Raw genomic sequence first — 23,931 nt, 5'->3', positions numbered from 1 at the left:
GGAAATCCAAGTGAAAGCTCAACTCCAGTTACTGATCCCAGCTCCGGGTTGTGTGCGGGACAGCTGGGCAGGGACTGTGTTCCAGCCATCCCATCTTCATCTCTCACCAGAACTGGCTGCTCTTGGCTCAGCTCAACAGGAACATGAAAGCTGGGACTCGTTTTGCAAGGGAAGTTATTTTCCTGCAGGTAAACGTGCCTCCTCCTCGCCCAGATTAATGTCAACCAGATGGCCAACAGTCTGTAGAACTGCTGCTAAAAAACACAGGCTGAAAGCATTCGAGGATCTCCAGGACAGACACAGAGAACTGATTTAGAACTGGAAAGGTGCCACACAAAAGCCCAACCAGCATGAAGCTTGGAGCTGTGTGCAGGATTGTCTCCAGCACTGGACAGAAACCCTCCGTGGTGGAGCAGGTGGGTTGGCACTGGCAGATGGATGTTTTGCACCAAGAGCACAAAACCTGCGCTAACAACTAGAGCAGGGCTCTTCCAGAGGCCAGTCCTGCACGTGCAAGCCAGGCCCATGTGGAAAGTACACCTTCAAAGAGGTGGTTTGGGAAGGCTGCTCTGTCCCAAGGGCTTGGCAGCAGTAAGAATTGGAAAAAAGGTCTGGGAGAAGCCTTCTCTCTATGTTAGACAAGGTGATGTTGATGAGATATATTAAAAATGTTTTGAGTAATAAGGAGGTATTAATATTTTGAAGTTTAATTTGGGAATGTGCCCAAATCTCCATCCCTACCCTGTCAAGGAAAAGAGGATCCAGGGTCTGGATGCATAGGGAAATGACACATTGCTTGCATTTCTGTGCAGCAGTGGAGCCAGAGTTGATTCAGTCATTGATTTTTGACAATATTCTGTGGCAAAACTAGTATATGTAAAGTGCTCCCAGGAGCCCAAAGCAGAGATGGTCCCATTCCACCAGACCTTCCCTGGAATGAGACACAATTCAGGTGAGATTCTGGTGCTCCCAGCTTCAGATCAACTCCAGCCACAAATCAGCTCTGGATTTACTACATGTAACAGCTACCTCCACCTCTCCACCAACACCCATTTGAACATCTACTACAGCAACTCCCCATGTTTTTGGTAGATCCATAAACATTTTAAAAACATATTTTTGGCATTTTCATTTTCAGCCTCACTCTCAGCAAGTCACAGTTTATCCTTGCCTGTGTGGACAAAAGTATTCCCTTTCATTGTTCTGAAATTCCAAATCTCAATTCCCATGAGGTTTCCTGGCATAGCTGCTCTCACTTGTGTATTCCATGCACTTTTTATACTTTCAATTATTTTGTTTGCTTCCCTCTTAAACTGAGCATCTGCCATCACAGAGGATCTTTCCATACCCATAATAATTTCTGTTTCTATTCTTTGAGCCCCCTTTTTTCCTCCCTCCTGAGATGGGATGACCAATAGAGCACAGAGTGTAAAACTCTCCAAACCACCCCTCTCCATGAGTTTTTCCTGTTCTCTAACCTCTTATCCATGCACAAGGTTCTCTGAGGTGCTTTCTGGCACTCAATCCAGAGCACTGCAAGCTTTATGAATAGTGAATATTTTTCTCCTCAACCTGCATTAATTCCACATTTATCAATGCTGAACAAACTGCCTTCGCAATCTTGCAGTCCATTTCCCTCTTATGCTTACATCTCTATGAATTGCCTTTCTCCTGTTCCGAATATGTACAATTTCTTTGTGTCACCCTCTAGTTTTATCCCTCACTGCCTACATTCAGCATCATTAATACAAAAGCATAAACAACAGAGCATCCAGGGTAATGAAAAACCTTGAGAACCCCCCCCCAAATCATGCGGTGCATGAGTCTTTAATCACTGATTTTTCTAGTGTTTGCATATAATATCAAGAATGGAAGAGATTGGCAAAACCCACTCCTCCTCTACAGAAAACGTCCTGGTTCAAGACAGCCACTCCCTGACACTTTGCTCGTCCCTTTTTCTGTGGCAACACCTCAAAGTTCCCTGATTTCATCCACCTCTGCCTCAGGAGGAGCACAAGGAGAAGGAATGTTCCTCTTCCAGTTTGCCACTTCTGTTTCCATCAGCTTCACTTGCCCTGCTGCCCATTCCCACAGGGACCAGACAGGTATCCATGGGGGGAAGCATGCCCAACACAGCCCTGGTGGGACAGGACTGCCCATGCTGGCCACCGCATCCCCACCTTTGGTCTCCTTAACTCCAAATCCATACCCAGGCTTCGGACAAAGAGACATTGGGGCCAGCCCTGGGGAAAGGGAGCAGATCCCACTCCCTGCAGCGGCACCCTGGCATCGCACAGCTGCCTGCTGCAGGTCCCAGGACACCTGGCTCCCTGATGAGGAATGTCCCCACAGCAGGGGTAAGCGATGAGCACAAGGCCGGCAGTTCCCGTGGACGGTGAGGGAAGGCAGCAAGAGCCGGCTCCCTGCTCACAGGGACCAAACAACTTCCACGGTGTAAATGGAAGGGTCCTAATGGGGTTCTGCAGACAAATGGAGCAGCCAGGCAGAGCTTTAAGGAATGCTTTCCAGCCAGCAGAGCCTGAGTGGAACACTCGGACGTATAACATTACCGACTGGCTCGCTGCCATGCATCAGATGCAGAAACATTTCTCTCTTTCTGTGACAAGCTGCATCTGTAGCAATCATTATAATTTCTCTTGACATTGCATCCCACACCTCTTCACAGAGGCAGGACTCAAGTAGCACTCTTCATTTAAATGGTAACTTTGATTTCTCAGGGCTATGGGGATGTGAAGTGGTTCAGCCTGTACCACTCAGCAGCAGGGGCTGCCGGAGCTTTTCCCAAGGTGTGCTTCCCACATTCAGAGCTTTCAGTCTTTTGCGGTGGGGTCTGAATTTGGCAGCTGGACCTTCCCAGATTCACACCCAAAAGGCAGGTAGAGATTGGGAGTGTTTGTTGAAGAAAGGGAAACCTGCCTCAGGATTGCTGTTTGTGTTCTCCCTTGCTCTGTATCATCACTCACACTCACAGCAAACCCCACTGAGGCCACGGGCAGGGGAAAACTCCTCTGGAAGGGCTGGGATTACCGTTTCTATTTACCAGCTGAGGAAATCTTACCTACCAATTAGGGACCATTCCTCCTGTCACTCCGTCACTCAGCCGAGTGGATGATGTGGCTCTTTGATCTCCTCATTGCATAACAAGGCCTGTTACAGCCCATTATTTTTATTGTAAGCACTTTCTGTTATTTGCCTCTAAAAACGGCTTCCATTGAAATAATACAAAGAGACCCACTCAACGTGCACACACCTACAGCAGTGAACAGTCATCATAACTTCTACAGCTGAAACAAAAGCCGTGGAAATTTCCATCCTTTTGTGCTCTCCTGCCCGGGGCAGGATGGGAACGGAACCAACACCAGTCACTGCAAGGCCATTTGGGGCTGAAACTTCTGGAAAAGTGATGGAAAGCAAAGCACGTGCGTGATTGGGAATGAACCTCAAAGTTGCACAGCCCCTCCTTGTCCGGGGCAGTGAGTAATTGCTGGAGCAGCGTAATGCACCCTGGTAACATGCAAAGGGGAGGCAGTGACAGCTACGAGATAAATATGATTGATCTAAGGGATAAGGGCAATTAAAGATGGGCTGCAACATTGATCAAAATGCACAAGATGGATGGCGAAGGGTTGCCAGACACGCTACTTTGGTTTTTCTTGTATCGGAGGTGATGCTGGTTAAAAAGTGGCAAAAAATTGTTCTACTTACAGCTGCCTGATGCACTTCAAAGAAGACTTCATGTCACATTATGACGTGGGGTGTGAGCACACATGGGAACATGAACACTTGATGGTGTGGCAGAGGTCACGATGCAAATCAAAACCCTTCACTTGTCTTTTGGAGGATCTTTGCATTGGCATGGGCCCACAGCCACCACATCTCATTATTCCCATGGAAATGAGAAAAGAGGGGAAAAGCATGGGGTAGAAAGGACAGCAAACAAGGTGGGCAGATGGTGCAAGCTCCAGGAGGATGCAGGGAGCTCCATCTCCTTGGCAAAACCACCTTCCTCACATTAGGCCCCTGCCGTCAGTCCAGAGGTGGCAATGAAAGCTCAGCTTTGTTGGCACAGTCAGAGAGCAGGAATGGGATGCAGGAGAAGGTGCAGAGACACGTGCCTTGGGGATTATTCCTGCCTGGAAATGCCTCTGTTTTCCTGTGTGTGACCTAAACAAAAACAAGTCCTCGGATGACCTGTCCCGTTGGCTCACATGTACAAAATAAGGAACAAAGGCAGCATTTTAGGGAGGGAGAAGCAGCTTCTGGTTAATCAGCTGAGAGAGGGCTGAGTGCATTCAGCAAGAGGCAAAGGAATCACAGAATGGTTTGGGTTGGAAAGGACCTTAAAGCCCATCTAGTTCCACTCTCTCTAGTTCCACTAGACCAGGTTGTTCCAAGCCCCATCCAACACTTCAAGGAGGGAGGAAGATCCTGCCTGCAGCTCTCACACGAGCCTTGTGCAGTTCTGGCACATACACAGAACCCTGGCTGCTGCTGAAACCCATGTCCTGGTAAGCAGAGAGACCCTGGAAACACATCATTGTTTGCTTTACCCACTGTTCCCAAAGGGATTGGGATCCCTCAGGTTCAAACACACCAAAAACTGTTGCATCAAAGACAACCAATCTTTAGGCAGAGATGATCTGGCGTTATTTATCTCATGCTGCAACTAAAGGCAAGACGTTTTATAACACCCCAGATTAGTCAGCATGAACAAGGGTAATCCCAACACTTTCTGACCATTATATAGCTATTCAGTTTTTTAATCTTTCCTCATGCCTGCTTTTGACATAATTTCCTGTGTTTTTACAAATCATGATAGGGAGGAAGAAGATGACAGAGATGGTCCCACAGTACACCAGAGCCCAGGCAGCTGGGGAAAAGCTCATCCAGGACCAACCCCAGCTCCTGGGGCTGAGTTGACAAATCTCCACCAGGAAATGGGGAATTGTCCATGCTAGGACTCTTTCCCCAAAGCCACATCCCAGACTCCAGAGAAACTCTCTTCCAAATCTCTAGTTCATTTTGTAAAGCATGTTGCATGTTCCCATTTGCAGGATATTTTGATGGGGGCAAAATGGATTTTTAACTTCACCCAGGAAAATTGCTGAAGTGGGATTTTTTGCTAAGAAGGAGAAAAAAATTTCAAGGGTTAAAACTGGGCTAAGAACAGGCATCCACCTGCATGTCTGTGCACTAGAGACAAACACATCTGAGATCAGAATCAGGTCTTAAAAAAGATCCATCCCGTTCCTTGAACATATTTACTGGAGTTATTTGATATTGTTCTGAAAACCTCCTTCATGATGCATCCATCTCATCTGCTCCCGTAATTCAGAGGTTTTATTTTCCACTATATTTTTAATTTATATCATGTTTTATTTATACCACTGTCTTTTATGAAACCCCGAATTTCAAAACTGACACAGGCATTACGCACATAAAGCAGACTTCTTATTATCAACATGGCAGAGGAGACAAAAAAATGACAGGAATAAATCTCAGGTTTTATGCCGGCGAGACGTTCTGCAAAGTAAGTGACATTTCTCAGCAATACAAATTGTACATTAAAAGATAATTTCCAGAACATGATCCCAGCTCTGGAGCGCGGCACCATTTCACAAAGCAATATCTGGGCCGCGCTTTAGCGAGCGCCGGGCTCGTGTTGTGCTTGGCACCGCGACTGCGTCAGGTCTTGTGAGGAGACTTTGGAGTGATTAAGTTTAGTGCACACACGAGAGGCAGTTCTTTGGCGCTCTGTCAGCACGGCGTAATTGATATTTTAATTACACCGCTGATACACACGCGCTGCTCATGGCGGGCCTCCTCCTCCTCCCCGGCCTTACGCAAACCGCTACAGCTCCGCACGAGCTTGCTAAAGCGCAGGCTTAAGCGCGGCCGGGGCTGTCTGAAAGTGCTGTGAAAGCAAAGCAAATTGTGTCACCAGCGCTTAATGGCAGCTGAGGCACGGACAAGAGGGACTGTCTCACTCGGGATCTGCCCGTGCCCTCCCCACGGATTGTCCGGCTGAGAAGGAGACTTTCCCTGCTGGGGCTGTCCCGAGGGTACTGGCTTATCAGGGAGGGACAGGGACCAGCTCAAGGACAGGAACGGAAAGTTAGGAGGATGGATTTTCATGGAATAGTTAAAAGGGGGAATGCAAAGCGTGAAGAAGCGATGCTGGTTCATTGAGAGCAGCAGGTAAACCTTGGGATGGGGTCTGCTGGCTTCTGGCCAAGAGATAAGGGCCTAAACCCCAAAGAGGCGCCTGCAGCAGCGACAGCTCTGCAGCCAGACACACACATACACCCCCACGCTGGTTCACTGTGCAGCGCCCTTCCTGCAGGTACGAGGTGGTGCTGAGGGCAAGAGCACATCTGAAGGCTCTCCTGCATCCCCTTGCTCTGGGACACAGACTCCTGGCATGGTTTGGGTTGGAAGGGATCTCCAGCTGAGGAGGAATTCTCCTGCAGGGAGGTGGCTATAAGGGATTTTCAGGAAAAAAAGGCAGATTCCCAAGGGAGATTGCCACCCTGGCAGGTGACAGTGACCTTCTGCCTGTTCAAGCGACACCTTGTCTTCTTCCTTTCCCTTGTTCAGGGAGGAATTCTTTCATTACCAAGCAAAGCTCACATCTGCTTTGCTTCTCAGCTGTCACAACAGTTCACTTGTGTGAAAAGTGTATCATGACACCCTAGTTACTCACATCTCAGAAATGGGATACCCATGGGTGAACCCAAAGACCAGTATCACAACCACCCAGGTTCCTCAGGTTCAGTGCTCTCATGCACATCCCAGTCCTCACAAGCTCTGCCGTTCTCTGAGCGCTCGCAGAGCTGGGTCCTGAGGGTGACCCACACCACCCCAGTTCTCTCACAGCAGTGCTTGGTGCCTGACCGTGCAGGAGCTGCCTCAGCCATGTGAGAAGAGGGGCTGCTGCTCCACAGGGAGATTCTGCTGGTGTCCAGGATGACTGGGAAATTCAGGGAGGACCTCTTCCACAGAACAGGACTGGTATTCATAGAACTGTAGAATTGTTTGGGTTGGAATGGACCTTTAAAGGTCATCTAGTCCATGGGCAGGGACACCTTCCACTATCCCAGGCTGCTCCAAGCCCTGCCCAGCCTGGCCTTGGACACTGCCAGGGATCAGCCACAGCTTCTCTGGGCACCCTGTGCCAGGGCCTCACCACCCTCACTATAAAAAAAGTCTCACTTATATCTAATTTAAACCAGCTCTCAGTTTGAAACCTTTCCCATTTGTCATATTGCTACAAGCCTTGACAAAAAGTTTGTCCCCATCTTTCTTATGGGGCCCTTTAGGCCCTGGACGGGGCTCGGAGGTCTTGCTGGATCCTTCCCTTCCCCAGGTGAGCACTCCCAGCCTGGCTGCAGAGCAGAGGGGCTCCAGTCCAGGAGCATCTCCATGGCTTTTTCTGGACTCTCTCCAGCAGCTCCAGGTCCATCCTGTGCTGGGCCCCTGGGCTGGGGCAGCTCTGCAGGTGAGGTCTCACCTGAGCAGGGCAGAGGGGCAGAATCCCCCATCCCCTGCTGCTCACACTGGGGGCTCAGCCCAGGGCTTGGGGTGTCTCTGAGCACACACACATGTCCAGCTCTCACCCACCAGCACCCCCAAGTCCTTCTCCCGGGGCTGTTTTTGATCTGTTCATCCCCAGCCTTGGTATTCCCCGAGGGATCCTCGCACATCCTGCCCACAGGCAGCAGCCCTGCACGCACCAGCAGTGGCTCCCGCTCTCCCTGAGCACAGACAGCCCAGCCACGACACCTAAAACTTCAGAAAACACCTCTCCACGCAAGCCCCTTCCTCTGAGAAAGCGAGTTTTGAACACACACGAGAGCAATTTACTCTTTGATTGGCGATCTTGTCTCCCAGGTTCCGACCTGGAGCGAAGTTTTATGACCAAGCCCTCCAGCTCGGGGGGAGGCGTGAAGGGAAGGGGCTTCCAAGTGAAAATGCCAACAGATACTTAAAGCCAGCAGCGTGTGCGGGTGTTGCTAAATTAAGCTCGCAAGTAGGTGGGGCAAATGCCTTTAAACGAGTTTGTGAAGGTAAAATAATGTTCATTAAAAATAGAAAAACAACTGAAAAAATATCCTTTGTATTCAACTTCACACTCGTACATCATAATGTTCCAGTAAAAGCCCATTTTCCCTTGAGATAATAAAAGAATTGAATTTTTCCTTATCGGTCATCTATTTTTCTAGCTAAAGCTATTACTCCCTCTCTGTGGTTGCCAGGCAACAAGAAATATTAATAGCAGCTTTTATTAGCTTAGCTTTAGCAGTGGAGTACCAGAATGAGAAAATGGAAAACATAAATGTGTTACATAAATCTTTCAACCTTTCAGGGTTTGTGTTAGTCTCTGTTTTCATAATGATTTATTGAAGTGATGGTTCATTTATGAGAAAAAGGAGTGTGAAATAAGAAAACGGAACATTACCCTGAAGGACTGTTTGAAAATAAATAATTATAGAAGGTGAAGAAAAGCTGTTTAAAACCATTTTTCTGAGTTTTATAAAATTTAAAAAGACATATTTCTTTCATTTATTGCCTCTGAGAAAAACACTAGCAGGGAATTGCAAACAGGGCTCTGCTTAATACAAAGAACCCTTCATGTAGGGTTGTGTTATTACTATTTTCCACCTCATGTTTGGGAGTTTAGTTTTTAAATACTGAACCATTAATAAGCAGAAAGCCGAATTAGTCAAAACCTTAAAATTCACAACACAAAATTGCCAGTGAAAACTTATCCAGCACTGAAGCAAGGGAAACTCAGGGAACTTTTTGCTGCTGGTGACCCAAGCAATGCTCTTGTTGGTTTGTTTATTTATAAAGGCTCTTCTGAAGAGCATGAACTTGCTTTGAAGGGCAACGCTGCCTGTACACTGCACTGGGATATCGATTATTTAAAATAACTTATTTTAACAGGCAGGGATTCAAAACTATTGAAATATTGAAGCATTGGAAGTATTTGCCCACAGCATGTAAACTGCTCTTCCTGGAGGAAAGACTGGCACAGCTTACTCAGCTTTTGTGACATATTTAATTGACATAACAAGTTTTTTACAGTGAGGGTGGTAAAACCTGCCATGGACAGCTGTGGCTGCCCCACTCCTGGAAGTGTCCCAGGCCAGGTTGGATGGCGTTTGGAGCAATCCGCGTTCTGGCCTTGCAATCTTCCTGCAGGACACCCTCACCCGAGGCCTGGGGAGCGCCGAGCTTGTCCTTGGAGCCCTTCAGCATCCCAGCAATGCACATCCCAGCTCTGGGAAAGGGCTGCTTTTCCTTTCCATTCCTCACGTGGCTCACAGACAGCTGGGCTGCTGCTGGTTTGTTTTACTGCTCTCCTCTCTGCTCCACACCAAGGCCCCGTTGTGTTGGGAAGCAGCTATTCAAAGTCAGCTGAAAACTTCTGGAATTTCAGGGTGGAATTTCACCTTTCTTCCATTTTACTCTCTCACCTCTACCTAAACGGGTTCCACAGCTCACTGGAGATGTGACATTTTACACCGTGGATGTTCTTTTTGCCTCGGAGGATTTGAAATATTTTTCAAATAATTCTGTTTAACCCAATAAACTGAAACAAAACCTTTCAGGTTGTGGCTGAAGCCTTTCTGCCCTTGCCCCAGCTTGCTGTGAGCATAAAAAAGTCACCTCAATGGGCTGAAGGAAATGTTAGTGCCTTTAGAGGAGTCTCGAAGATCTCTCATCATGGGAAGCAATGGGGAGCTGCAGACACAGGGAGAGGTGTCAGTCTCTCCAACCAGCTCTGCACAGCTACAAAGCTCATGTTGGCTCACAGGAGCAGCCACATGCCCAAAAGGATGCTTCCCACACGCAGAAATGCATGGCTGTGCCCTCACTGCCCCTGGCCATGGCAGAGCAGGAGGAAGCAGGGTGGCTGCTTTTTTGGAGGGTGTAGATGCATCCTGTGACCAGGCTTGGGGGGAGCACAGTTCTGGGATCCTGGAGCAGTGCTGGACGGGTCTGGGCAGTGCTGTCCCCCCAGTCAGGGGCTCCTGGCTCCCCTCACCTCAACACTGTCCCACCTGATAGGCAGAGGCACCCCCAGCCCTCCTGGCTGCTGTCCAATATTTATGGAAATCTGTGTTGGCGATTCCTGGGCTCTGACCTTGATCGCCCTTTGTTTCTGTCAGAAATGTTCTGCCAAATCCACTCTGAAATCTCATTTATTCCCAGCAGCTCCTTAACCCAGCAGGCACCCACCCCCCCACTGATCCACAGCACATCTCTGCCCCCTCCCCTGCTTTCCCCACATCCCCAGATCCCAGCCCCAGCGAGATCCCAGCCCAGCAGGACTCCCTGTGGATCCCTGGAAGGCTGAGCTGCTGCTGGGATGTTCAGAGTGAGCAAAGTTATTCTCTTCCCAAAGAAAACATGTTTTTTTCCTCTTTGATTACTTTTCCCTAATTACTCCCATTTCTCAGTGACAGTCACATCTCTCCTATTTTCTTTCCCTCCTCCATTCCTCCTCTTTCCTTTCTCTTCCCTTCCTTTTTTTCCCATAGGAAAAGAGACAGCACTAGAAAAGAAAAATCCACCGCAGTAAGAATTTTCTGTTTCATGTCATCAACACAAAAAGTATCAAACCTTCCCAAAAGGAGCCAGCTCTGCCTCCTCCCCAGCCCTCCCACACCCCTTCCAGCAGTTCTTCACACATCACATCCTGTGCCATCCCTTTGCCTACTCTAGTCCAGCCATCCCTGCTTCCCTGCTCTGCAGCTCCCTGCACCCCACTCAGGGATTGAAAACTCCCTTAACTTCTAAAAACTCGTGGGTGAGGGGGAAAAATGGGGAGATGAAGTGACAGAAAGAGCAGTGAAGAGCCACGATGTGGAAAGGTGGAGCTGGCCCAGATCCAGGTGTGAGAGTGGTGGTGTGGAGGGTTCATTGGATGGGGCTGCTGAGGGGATGAGGGAAGAGAAGTGATGCTGGATTTGGGCAGGGCACAGCTGCCTTGCCCTCACGAGGGTCTCCATCCCACAGCCCGTGGGTGAGCTGGAGCCAGCAGCAGGGGCTGGCACACAGCAAATCCACTTCACTCCCCAGCTCCCGTCCTGCCATGGGAATTTCTGTGCTGTTTAAACTCCCTCTGAGCTGATCACCTGCACAATGGGGTGTCCCTTGAGAGGCACTGGGAGGTTTCATGCAGTCCGAGGGTAATGCCAGGACATCCCAGGACAAGAGACGCACACAGGGGACAGCAACCTGCAGCTGGATTTTGTTTATTCACTTCCGAGCTCTCAGGAAATAATACCAATCCTATGGCTCTCAGTGAGTCCTGGCTCACATCTTATCAGCTGTTAGAGATTTGTTCATTCTTTTTTCTCTTTGACTTAAAAAAACCCCAAGGCTCAAGTTACATTTTTAGAGCAAAAGTCTGCCCAATGTCTAAACATTTTACCATGAATTGCTTGTTGTTTCTCATTGTATTCAAACACACAGACATAGCAACCAAGGCAGGAAATAGCTGTGTATGCAAAAACCTGTGTGAGCTACAGCAAAGAGCAGCAGGGAGGAGAGAGGCTCCAGTTCCAGCATTTGCATGAGCAGCGCTGGTTCTGGAACAAACCCAAAACCTCTGCACGCTGAGCCACCTCCTCAGAGCCCAGTGCAGGCAAGGCTCACTCCCAGACTGGCCTCCCATCGCTACCTGGGTGAAATAATCCCTCTCCTTCTGGGAGTGTTGGCAAACAAGCCTCAGAATGGTTTGGGTTGGAAGGGATCTTAAAAAATAATCTCATTTCACCTCCTGGCTTGGACAGGGACACCTCCCACTGTCCCAGGCTGCTCCAAGCCCCAATGTCCAACCTGGCCTTGGGCACTGCCAGGGATCCAGGGGCAGCCACAGCTGCTCTGGGCACCCTGTGCCAGGGCCTGCCCACCCTCACAGGGAACAATTCCTGCCCAATATCGCATCCATCCCTGCCCTCTGGCACTGGGAGCCATTCCCTGTGTCCTGCCCCTCCATCCCTTGTCCCCAGTCCCTCTGCAGCTCTCCTGGAGCCCCTTAGGCCCTGGAAGGTGCTGTTAGGTATTAACCAGATGAGTTTAAACTGTGCTTTCCCTCCAGGATTCTTCTGGGCTGCTCCCCTGAGCACTCACAGGAGCTGTAGGTGTGCTCTGGCACCAACGCTGCCATCATGGGCTGGCGCTGCAGGAAAGGGACACTTGACTCCCCAACAAAAGGGACAGAAGGTGTGACTCCTCAGTGGGAAAAAGGCTGTGACAGGAGGGTAAGGCCGATCTAATTCTGACCGAAAACTGCAGCACAGCTCCCTCCCTGCTCCCTTTTTGCTGCTGGCACCTCTGAAGATGGATCACAGCTCTGAGGGTTTCCAAAGCTGAACAGATTCACTTCACTCTCAGCTGGGAAATTCAGGGTTCACTGGACTTTTTTAAATTTTGTGGTAAGGGGCAAACAAATCTTAATCTCTCTATTCTATGTTTACAGCCCACTAAGTCCCCTTCTTATCTTCTCTGGCTTGGACCTGATTTATCGTCACCGCGCTGCATTTGTAAAACAGTACCATAAAGTAAGAAAGAGAACATTTCCCAAGGACTACTCCAAAATAAATTATTTCAGACACAGAGAAGCTGCTTAATAAATCCCCCTTTTCTTTTTTTCTTTAGGTATTTTAGAAAGTGATTTATAAGTGCAATATCACCTCTCAAAAATGAGACAATCAACACGGGATAAAATTATTGTGTTATGAAAATAGGGGTCAGGCAAAGGGGCTGTGCTTTAAATTAAACCAGGGAAAAATATTTCATCTGAAATTGACTCTTTCTGTCTCAGAAATGAATGTTTTAATCACCTAAGAACCTAAAAGGTAACGCAGAGCCCTAAGTAATATTTAATTCCATAGAAATATGCCTCTGTTCAATATTGATGGGCAGAACATGATATTTCTCTTAAACACCCTAACAATGAAACTCAGAGACTCATCAGGACTTCAGAAAGCCTTGGGATTTTCTCTAGACTAAGAGATAATATCCCATTTAAATATTTAAATATCACTACCTTTCAGACCCTTATCTATTGAAGCAATCAACACCAAGCGTTCCCCCAGCTAGGCACGGCCAGGCTCCCAGCCATGCTCTTTAAGTAAAATTAACTCTGTTTGATATCAGCGTCACTCAAAATCAATGATCTTAGAGAGAAACAATGTCAAAAAACCAACCGCGGGGCTAAAGCTGCTAAGGAGGAAAACGGTATTAAACGGCAGCAGCATTAATTCAGTATCACTGTCAAAATCAAGTCACAACCTTTCCTCGGCGCTGCTGCTGCAGAAGCATCGTGAGCTCTAATTAGCCTTGGAGTTTCTTCCCAGAGCTTCACTTTACTTCATTATCCCTGCCTTGTTTATCCCTGCACGAGTCATTCGAAACTTCCCAAGGTATCCCCTTCCCAGGAGTGAGCCGGGAGGCAGCCGGAGTTTGTGGGTGCAGGGAGGGATCCTGTTCCCCTGAAATCAATAGCGGAGCTTTCCCTTCAGGGAGCATCCTCCGTGCTCCTCCTGCTGCTGCCACCTCAGCCCCCCTGGCAGTGGGACAGGGGTGACAGGGGGAGGAGACAGGACACAGAGGCTTTGGCTGGTCACCTCGCCATGGGGGCAGGGGCACCTGCACTGTGCTTGGCTCAGGGGCTGATGTCATTTTGGTTTTGCCTTTTTGTCTTTTATACATTTATTCTTCGCACATCTATTCGTAGCTCTGTAGCCTATTGTATTAGTAGCTGGTTTTCCCAGTAATTTTCCATGGCCTTTCCCTAGGCAGAAAGACAAAACAAATTGCAGAGCTCCAAGCTCTGGGGGGTTACAAGGCCCCGGTGCTGTCTTGGTTCTTCCTGGGAACCAAGGTTGAGAACAGCTCTTGGAGATGCATTTCATGGACAAAGTGCAGCCAGTAACAAGAGGGAGACTCTAGAGAAGGGGCTTGACCTGGGGGGGAATTGCCTCATCACTTCTCCTCCTAACTGGAATTTCTCATCAATTGTGCTAATTTCCTAAAACCTATAAAAATGTACTCATCCCTGAGGGGGTGGGCTTTTGTGGACACCTTTCCATAACCGCCTCTGAAGGCCTTCAAATAAAGATCCTCTTTTATATCACCTCCTTACTAAAATTATCTGGGAAAAAGGCAACAGGAGAATGTTCCACAGAGGGGGGGAAAAGCCCTTTGCCCTGATCCCGAGTGGTTAATGAGGCTCAGGAGGACACAAACTAAGCATGAAACTGCCACCGTGAGCACGGTGACCGCACTCTCTGCCAACGCACCCCAACTCATCCCAGCCCTCACGGCAAACAGCTCATCACCAACACCCTCCCCTGCTCAGCCACCTCCTCCCTGGGCACACAGAGTGGGTGGGATGAAAGGAAGAGACGGGGGAAGGCACTGACCGTGGGGAGCTGGCTGGAGAGGAGGTGCCCGTCCTGGCTCAACATGTTGGAGACCATGATGGCCGGCAGGTCCATGTTCTGGTAGGGATATGCTGGGATCAGGCTGTTTGGAGGGAGGCTGTGGCACAGAGAGTGGTATCCAGCTTCGTGGTCCACCAAGTGCAGCAGGGACGGGTCAGGGAGGTTGGGAGGCGTGATGGGAGGGATCTCGTAGTCCTCGTTGTTCTCATTCTGACTGTTGTACGTCTGGAACACGAAAGAGACATCTTGACATCGTGTCACTGCACTGCTGCTTCAGCAAAGAAAAATGATTATTTCTCTAAGAAATACAGATTCCTGTGGAAATGGGCTTGTTGTGATAAAAAAGGCACCTCCAGTCCTGCACACCGGGTTGTAATGAGGTAGGAGCCAGGGTGTGAGTGTGGCAGCACTGCACCATCCTTCAGGAACACACCATGGAGCCACTTGGGGCATCCATCAGGAACCACTGCACCATCCATGGAGCCACTTGAGGCATCCCCTTGCTCCCCTGCCCCTCACTGCATCCCTGCTTGTCTCTAAGTCCCCAAAACCTCAGCAGAAACTTCCACACCTGGACCACAGCCATGGAAGGGCACGGCTGCCTCCTGACCAGCTGCTGCCTTGCCTCGGTCAAAGTCTCTCTCTGGGCACCCAGCTCAGCCCTCAACCTACAGCTGGTATTTTTAAGAGTTTTGTGAGAATTAGAGATGTAGAAATAACAATTACTTGGGTTCAAAATACACAGATTTATGGAACACTTTGGGTTACAAGGGATGTTAAAGCCATCCAGTGCCAACCCCTGCCATGGGCAGGGACACCTTCCACTATCCCAGGCTGCTCCAAGCCCCATCCAGCCTGGCCTTGGGCACTGCCAGGGATCCAGGGGCAGCCACAGCTTCTCTGGGCACCCTGTGCCAGGGCCTCAACACCCTCAAAGGGAAGTATTTTCCCCTAATATCTAATCTAACCTTGCCCTCTGTCAGGTTAAAGCCATTCCCCCTCATCCTAACTCCCCCAGAATCCTCAAGAACTCAAGCACAGGAGCTACAGCCAGGAAGGGGGATTTGGAAACACAGCCATCACTTTTTAAAAGCGCTTTAAAGAACGCCAGCGTGACTTCACCAGACATGGAGATTTGTCCTTCCTTCTATCCCTTCCCAAATTTCATCGGGAAAAGCATTCCCTCACCTCCCTACTAACACTCCCTCGAGGTGCCACGAACATGCAGAGATATTGGAACTCTGTCTGCTCCCCGTGCTTTCTCATGGCTTGTTTATTTCTAAGCATTCCCATTTATATAAAAATATGTCGTTGCACCTGTGCAATCATTTTCACTTCAGACAAAACCATTATTTCTTCATAACATGTGAATCTGTCCAAAATTATTAATTACCAACACAGAATATAATGAGTCTCTGGCAGAGGAGGCTTATTCTAAACATCTACTGTTTCACATATTATTATAGCATATGAAATTCTGATTAACTATAGTATTACACACATGCTAAAGCTAAATTTCCCAGATCACCTAGTTTCATGGTTGGATTTGGACTTAATACTTGATTTAAGAGCAAAACCCCAGATGTTAGAAAACCGGTTAAGCACTGTAGGCTTTAATAATCCATTGTCCCAGAGCTCACCCCTGGCTTCGTGCTCTTCATCACCACAGACTGTGGGGAGAAAGTCCTTAATAAAATAAAATAAAGCCTGTGATTAACTGGAGTACAGAAGTCAGTAGGAGAGGCAGCAGGGAGCAGGAGGGATGTGTGGATTGGTGAAAGGGCACTGCCAGAGAGAGCCATGGCTCTGTGGGGTGTCACTCCTGCTTCACCCCACAGCTGGGGCAGGAATAGGCTCATCCTTGCTATGCTGAACCCACACCTCTCACCTTCCCTCCCGCACTGCAGAAAGGAGCAAAATGAGCAGAAGGACAGGATGTCACCCAGGGTGACCTGGACAAGCTGGAGAAGTGTGGCCACAGGAACTTAACGGGGTTCAACAAGTTCAAGGAGCTGCTCCTGTGCCCTAACCTTAACCCTAACCCTCACCCCGCAGCACGGGCAGCAGGGCAGCGAGGGGACCCTGCCTCTCTGCTCCCCTCTCAGCACAGCCAGGGCTGCCTGCAGCTCTGGGGTCACAGCAGGGGAAGGACACGGAGTTGTTGGAGCTCCAGAGGAGGACACAAAGGTAGTCCAAGGGCTGGAGCCCCTCTGCTCTGGAGCCAGGCTGGCAGAGCTGGGGTTTTTCAGTCTGGAGAAGGCTCCAGGGAGAGCTCAGAGCCCCTGTCAGTGCCTAAAGGGTCTCCAAGAGCTGGAGAGACAGGAGAAGAGGCAATGGCTTCACACTGCCTGAGAGCAGGGTTAGATGGGATATTGGAAAGAAATCCTTCCCTGTGAGGGTGGGCAGGCCCTGGCACAGGGTGCCCAGAGGTGCTGTGGCTGCCCCTGGATCCCTGGCAGTGCCCAAGGCCAGGCTGGACATTGGGGCTTGGAGCAGCCTGGGACAGTGGGAAGTGTCCCTATCCCTGGCAGGGAATTGGAATGAAATGAGCCTTAAAGTCCCTTCCAACCCAACCCATTTGATGATTCTGTGATTCAAGAGCAGGTTCTGCATACCTGACCCAAACCTTTATGTTTGGGAGATTCCCACTGGCTGCAGGGAAACAGGAGCACGACAGAAACACAACAGAGAGCCTGGGCCATGACAGCTCTGTACCCACTGTTACTGTTCAGGGCAAATTCAATCCCAGCTCCTTTTCCAGTCAGCTTCTGTCTGTCATTGTTACGGCACAGGGAAGGCAGTGGGCTGAGGGGATGTACTCAAGGCAGACAGAGATCCCATTTAATACGTCTCGTAGCTAGGTTTCCATTTGGGCTATGCTCCTCGAGGTACACTGATTTTTTGCCAGTTATTTAAGAGGATTTTTTCCCATGCTTTACAGAAAGACATTTAAATAAATCATCACACAGAAAACTTGTTCCTCCAACCGGTTTATTTTGGTATCAGGTATATAAGCAAGTGGCTTTGCCGTACTTAACTAAATTATGTAAAACCTGCTCAAAGTTTCCTAAAGCTCTGTTCAAAACTACGAGTCCCCTGTGTTGCTGCAGAGCAGCTCACCCAAGGGCTTTGAGATGGTTTTATACAGAGTGCCAAAGCCCCAGCGCCCTGCTCACCCCCAGGCACGTTTCTACCTCTGTTCTATTCAACCCAGGGGAAAAAAAAAAAGAAAAGAAAGAAAGAAAAAAAAAAAAAAAAAAAAAAAAAAGACCTGTTTAAATCACAAAGCTTTCCGAATAGCTACAGCATTTTGCAGACGTATCAAAATTACAATCAAAGCTGTACACAATCAAAATCAGATTAGACAATATCCAATCAACATAATCAGAGTCGGCGCCTGCCAGCTTTCACACCCTATCGCTACCGAGCTCCCCAAAGCAAGCTGCCCTCACTCTGCGCGGGTTTGAAAGAGATGGTCAGAGAGATAAGGAAGGACACGAGGCACACAGACACTCAGAAGGCTGGGAAGAGCGGTGATTTATTGCCACACACAGCGCACGTTGACGTGTCCACACAAGGGGTGATGGCCCATGGTGCGCACAGAGCTGTCCCCTCAACCTCAACCTCAACCTCTCTGCAGCAGCACCTCCTCTCCACCACCATGGGGGCTCTGTGGCAGATTATATTTCCTATTCTTATGTTAATTTGAATTAAATTAAACAGCCAATTATACGTTCTAAGGATACATTACAAATTAGATTAGCGGGCTGGTCTGAAGCCATTCATCGCACCAGGACCCCCGAGCGCGGAGCAGCTCGTGCTGCTGAACGGCTGCCCGTGTCCTGAGCACAAGAAAGGATCGAGGATTTTCCACTGTCAAACCAATGACAGCTGTTGTGATTACACATTATTCCTCTTCAGATTAAAACACTGAAATCAGCTGAAACGACAAGCCTCTTCTTGCAAACGCTCTCGCGGCCGGTGCTGCCGCGCAGATGCCGGGGGCTGCTCGGAGCAGGGAAGCCCTGCAGTGGGGTGGAGACACAGGGAGGAGCCAGGTCCTGTTCGAGAGAGGACAGTGCCCCTCCTCTGAGTGCCCCCCTTGCCCTCAGCCCCACAGGTATCCCTGTGCACCAGCCATAGGGTCTGTATAGGATCAAACTGCCCTCAGCACGGCCCCGGCGTTATCACAGAATCATAAAATAGTCTGGGAAGAGACCTGAGGGATCATCTCATTCCAAACCCCCTGCCATGAGCAGGAACACCTTCCACTGTCCCAGGCTGCTCCAAGCCCCAGTGTCCAACCTGGCCTTGGACACTTCAGGGATGGGGCAGCCACAGCTGCTCTGTGCCAGGGCCTCAGCACCTCATCAACCTGGTTCTGCCCCAGGCTTGCACAGGATGGCATCACAGCAGGTAGAACCAACCTCCAACAGCAGCAAAATTGTATTTTAAAACCATTTTTCCGTCTTGAAATCCAAGCAGGGGTTCTGAGCAGGGGTCCCTGCACCATCTCCATCCCATGGCAGATTCAGAGTCAGAAGGCAGAGGACTGGAGGGGAGGTGATGAAGGGGGTGTGTAATGGGGAGGAAGGCTCTGGTTCCCGGCAAGGTGACACTCGGGCCATGTCCAGGACCAAGAGGAGTCAGAACAGGTAACTGGCTGCTCCCTCCCTGCTCACAGCATGGGGCTGGGGACACGTTATCCAGAATCATTTGAAAGGAAAGGCAGAACTCCTGAACTTGCAAGAGCAGGGGCTGGCCCCAGCCAGGCCCCACTGCCAAAAGCACCTGCAGGTCTTGGAGACACCCCAGTGTCTCCTGCCAACGCTGCTCCCCACCACAGGGACAACGTGCCGAGATCTCCCAGGCTTGCTGTATTCCCTGATACTCTTCAGGAGAGCGAGACAGAGATGGACAGGAGGCATCCCAGATGCCCAGGACCTGCAGGAGAAGGCTCTCAGGGGGGAAGCAGCTTTGGAAGCAGCATCTGTCGATGGCAGGTGGCTCCTCTGCTGCAAACACAGAGCACATCTGGGGGTTGTGGCCTGATGGGCACAGTGACCCTGCTCACCCTCTGCCATGGACTCAAGAACATCCCTGATGCTGCTGCTGCTTCACCTTTTGCCCCTGTGCTGTGCCTCCTCCTGGATTGTAAACCAAGCCAAGCCCTGGCAAGCTCCCAGCAGCCATCCCATAAAAACCTCCCTGGGCCTGGGGGAGCATTCCCAGCTCTGCAGCAAGGAGGAGGATGGGCCAGGGACCTGCAGATGTCTGAATGTCACACAGCTCTTAGGGACCAGCCAAAGGCATGGCTGAGCCATGTCCTAAAAGGCGCTACAGATTCCCGTGCAGGTGGCTCAGCAGCGAGTGACAAGTGCTGAGCACGTCTATAAATGATGCCTTCAGCTTCCTCCTGCCTTCCCCTCCTGGAAGGAGAGGAAGCGCTGTCCTCCTTTACAAAACACTCCACAGCCAGGCAGCACCATCTCTGCCCTGCATGTTGGTGTTAATCACTGGACATGGCTTGACCAAGAGCCTGGGAAACCATCCTCCTCCTTGGCAGCATGGCAAGTGCCCAGTGACCCCAATTCTCCACTGAGCCATGTTCTGTGTGATTACCCGTGAGGATCCAGGGGCTGCAGCCAAGCATTGATTCAGAGAAATGTTCTCCACAGCCAGAAGGATAAAGATTTGCAGCATTATTGCAGGTAAATATTTGCCCTGTCAAAAAGCATTCAACAGTAAATGTGAGCCTGAGAGGGAACATTTGTTCTTGGGAAGGTACAAGGAAATAGGGAGGCTGGTGCAATCTATCCAGATGACACAAACCACCACGGACTCTGTGCCATCCCTCAACTAACTGGGTTTTTCCTGAAGTTAATGCAAAAGCTCAGTGACCCTCCTGACACTTCAGAGATGAGATGGATCTAAAGAGACCCAAACCAGCCTGGCAAGCCTGCAAAGTGAGGAAAACATTGATATTTGTGAGGCTGAGAGGTGCTGCAGCTTGGGCTCCTGGTGTGCACAAGGAGCACACAGAGGTTATGGGTGCCCACACCATCCCACCAGCAGTGACGGCAATGCCCCCAGCCCAATCCCAGCAGGACCCCAATCCCAGGGCTGAGGGCAGTGTCCCAGGGAGAGCACTCTCCCACCAGCACCACACAGGGAAGGAGCTGCAGACAAGCAGCCTGGTGGTTTTGGGGCTATCTTGATTTTTCCAAAGCGGGATGATGTGTCAGGTGGAGTCAGGAGACAGCGAGGCACACGGATGGATGTGCCATAGAGACACATTCCCTATTCTCTATTCCCTACACACAAACCAAAGATCTGCCATGTGCCACTGGTCACAGCAGCTGCAGGGAACACCGGGTTGAGAGAACACCTTGAGCCACAGAAAGAGTGCAAACACCAGGAGAAAGGTAAAATGGAAGCTTCCTGAAGACCAGCTGCCTGTATTTCCTCAAAAGCCTTTGATCTCCTCTCCCACAGGCACAATCCTGTTTGCAGGAGGGGGATTTTGATACGTTTCTCCAGCACAGAAACCAGAGGGGTGTTCTGCTCATCTCATGGCACTGAAGCCACGAGGACAGAGCTGTCAGTCGAGGTGACAGGAGGGAGTGGAAGTGTGTCACAGGAAGAAGACGTTGCAAGCTCCAGAGAAATGCTCTGGGGCCAGCAAGGGAAGAGGATGGGTGCTTGCTGTGGGGTGGCCAGGGGTTTTCCCTTCCATCACCCCTCCTCCAGGCAGGGATGGCAGAGGGCTCCTGCTCACACCTGTGGTTCCCAAAGCCCCGTGCCAAGAAGTGAAGCAGCGCTGATTTTCTGTGTCAGCAGCGCTGGGTCTTAGGAATGGAAATTGATTTGCCTCATCCTCGCACACAGAGATCCGTGTGAATACCAGGGTCAATGAATTATGTGGGGAGAGGTGGATAAATACTGGAAAGAAGTATTTATTAACAGTCAGTCACATACAATCTACAAATTGTCTTTGAAGTGTTCCCAGCCCCTGCTACATTAATTTTCACATGCTCAGGTTTTTTACCAGGGGAATGGCGTTGAAAAGGGAAAAATGAGTTCTTGCATGAACAGAAACGTGCCCTGGAAGTGTCTGCACAATATTCAGCAAGAGGTTGGGGGGCACAGCAGAGCAGCAGGAAACTGCGAAAGCGGGCTCTTCCTCCCTCTGTGTGTGCTCCTCTTCCATACCCAGAACAGAGGGGTTTAAAATCATAGAATCACTGAATGGTTTGGGTTGGAAAGGACCTTAAAGATCATCTTTTTCCAAACCCCCTCTCATGGGCAGGGACACCTTCCACTGTCCCAGGCTGCTCCAAGCCCCAATGTCCAACCTGGCCTTGGACACTGCCAGGGATCCAGGGGCAGCCCCAGCTGCTCTGGGCACCCTGTGCCAGGGCCTGCCATCCTCACAGGGAAGAATTCCTTCAATATCCCATCTAACCCTGTCCTCTGGCAGTTTGAAGCCGTTCCCTGCATCCTGTCATTCCATGTCCTTGTCCAAAGTCTCTCCCCAGCTCTCTTGGGGCCCCTTTAAGCACTTCAAGGGGCTCTGGAGTCTCCCCAGAGCCTTCTCTTCTCCAGGTGAGCACCCCCAGCTCTCCCAGCCAGCCCCAGAGCAAAGGCTATTCTCTTCAAAAACCCCAAGCAAGTGCTGATTTTCCCAAAGCCCAATCCCACACCTCTTCAGTCCCTGTTTCTCTCCATTTCTCCCACTCTGGGCATTGCTCTGATGCAGACTCTACACTACAGCTGCAGCACAAATCCATTCCCAGCTCAATCCCAGCTCCTCTGGATGGCCTCACCTTTGAATCAGTGAGATGTTGATACCTTTAAACTTTACATGAGCTGACCTTCTCCCATCTCCTGTAGATCCCATGCAGTCCTGGAGCCACAGCTCTCTCCAAAGCCTGGATGGTTCCAACCAAATCTGACAGCTCAGAAAGGTCTCTTTTCTACACATTTCATAAAAAAAATGTGTGTTTCATAAAGCCATTTGTCCACAGAACATCCTAAACATCCTTGCTTGTCCTAATAACCTTGGATGTCCTTGGGAAAGGGAAGGCTGTGATGTGGTGCTCAGCAGGATGGGGCTGTGGAGGGAACAATATCCACAAGGAATAGAAAAATCTCAGTTCACATCAAAATAAAAAAAAAAAAAAATTGGAGGCTTGCATCCAGTTCTGCATTTTGGGGGGTTATTTTACATGCTACTAAGGCCAGAAATGACATTCTCAGGACACTCTGGCCTCAACCTGTCTGTTGTGTGGGTGGAAAATGAAGAATGAGGTACCAATTATTTATAACGATTCTGAAGGATGGAAAATCCCCGAGATTCAGCCTGGCCATTCTGCTGCATCCCCTCACATGGCACCAAGAGCTCACAGCCAGGTTTGATGCTGTCCAAGCTGCTCTTGACCTGCATCACCACTTCACCAAAAAAAGCTGAAAATAACGGAGTTCTATGAACAATTTATAGCAAAAGAAATCAGCCTTATTGTAGGCTTTTAAAAAGGCTCCCAACTCTCTCTCCCTCTATTTTTTTTTTTTTTTTTTAATCAGTATCTTATCCAGAACTGGAATCCTGTCAAGAATAGTGGATAGCAGAGAACTATAACTTCTTATTATGTGTATAGTGATTTTATGAATTCAGTGGGGAATGAAATGCAATTTTGTCAGACTTGTCTGTGTTCATAATGACCAAGTCAAATTAATCATCGTGGATAATACTCCTGTGTCAACCATTCAAGAGATTTTTTAATAGAATTTTTCTGATTCATGTCTTGCAGTACATCAGATCTGTAGTAATGCAGGCACTTCTAAAAATCAGTGCAATTATGGCTTCTTGTTGGCCTGTCATTTTCCTGGAATAAAAATGTCTCTGCAGAAGTCATATACTGTACATAAACCAAAATGGAAAACAAAAATATAGTTACAATTAGGCTTGATTTTTTTCCTAAGGATTTAATATCTTTTTGAGGCCATTATTTATAGGCAGAACATAAAGCTCCAGAGCACGACGTGAAGATGGACGGGTTTATCACAACACAGACCAATTTTATCCCGGTTGTCATTCCTCCTTTGATTGCCCCGTGAGTTAGTGGCTTTTGCAGGCATGGAAATGACTATCCCATAGAACAAACAGGGGATAGGTAATGGGTTTGCAGTCAAATTATTGTGTTTATTAAAAATGTATCCAGGAAAGCCCACTCAGATCCCAAAGGGCTCTTGTTCAGGAAAACCTCTGGTTCAAGCAAAGGTTACGGTTTCCATCAAGGCAGATACGGATGGAAGGGGCAGCAGCGCAGCAGGCAGGGGTGCAGGAAGGATTAGGAGGGCTGTGTTTATCCTCCTGAGGAAAGAGAGACAGACAGACCCCTGATTCCCTGGTGACACGGACAAAAATGAGTTTCAGAAGTAGATCCCC

General features: G+C 49.2%; 1 protein-coding gene across 2 annotated transcripts in view; it reads right to left on the bottom strand.

The window, feature by feature from the left end:
- TOX2 (TOX high mobility group box family member 2) overlaps nucleotides 1-23,931 on the bottom strand; it is a 153,935-nt gene that overhangs the window by 46,934 nt on the left and 83,070 nt on the right. For both annotated transcript variants that reach the window (XM_040080068.2, XM_040080067.2), the window contains exon 3: nucleotides 14,463-14,708. In XM_040080068.2, the coding sequence (XP_039936002.1) occupies nucleotides 14,463-14,708 (246 nt within the window). The remainder of the gene's footprint in view (nucleotides 1-14,462; nucleotides 14,709-23,931) is intronic.

This window comes from Hirundo rustica, chromosome 16 (assembly GCF_015227805.2).
Source record: "Hirundo rustica isolate bHirRus1 chromosome 16, bHirRus1.pri.v3, whole genome shotgun sequence".
In the NCBI taxonomy this organism is placed as follows: domain Eukaryota; kingdom Metazoa; phylum Chordata; class Aves; order Passeriformes; family Hirundinidae; genus Hirundo; species Hirundo rustica.
Note: the sequence above shows the minus strand (reverse complement) of the source record. Positions and strands in the feature narration are given on the sequence as shown.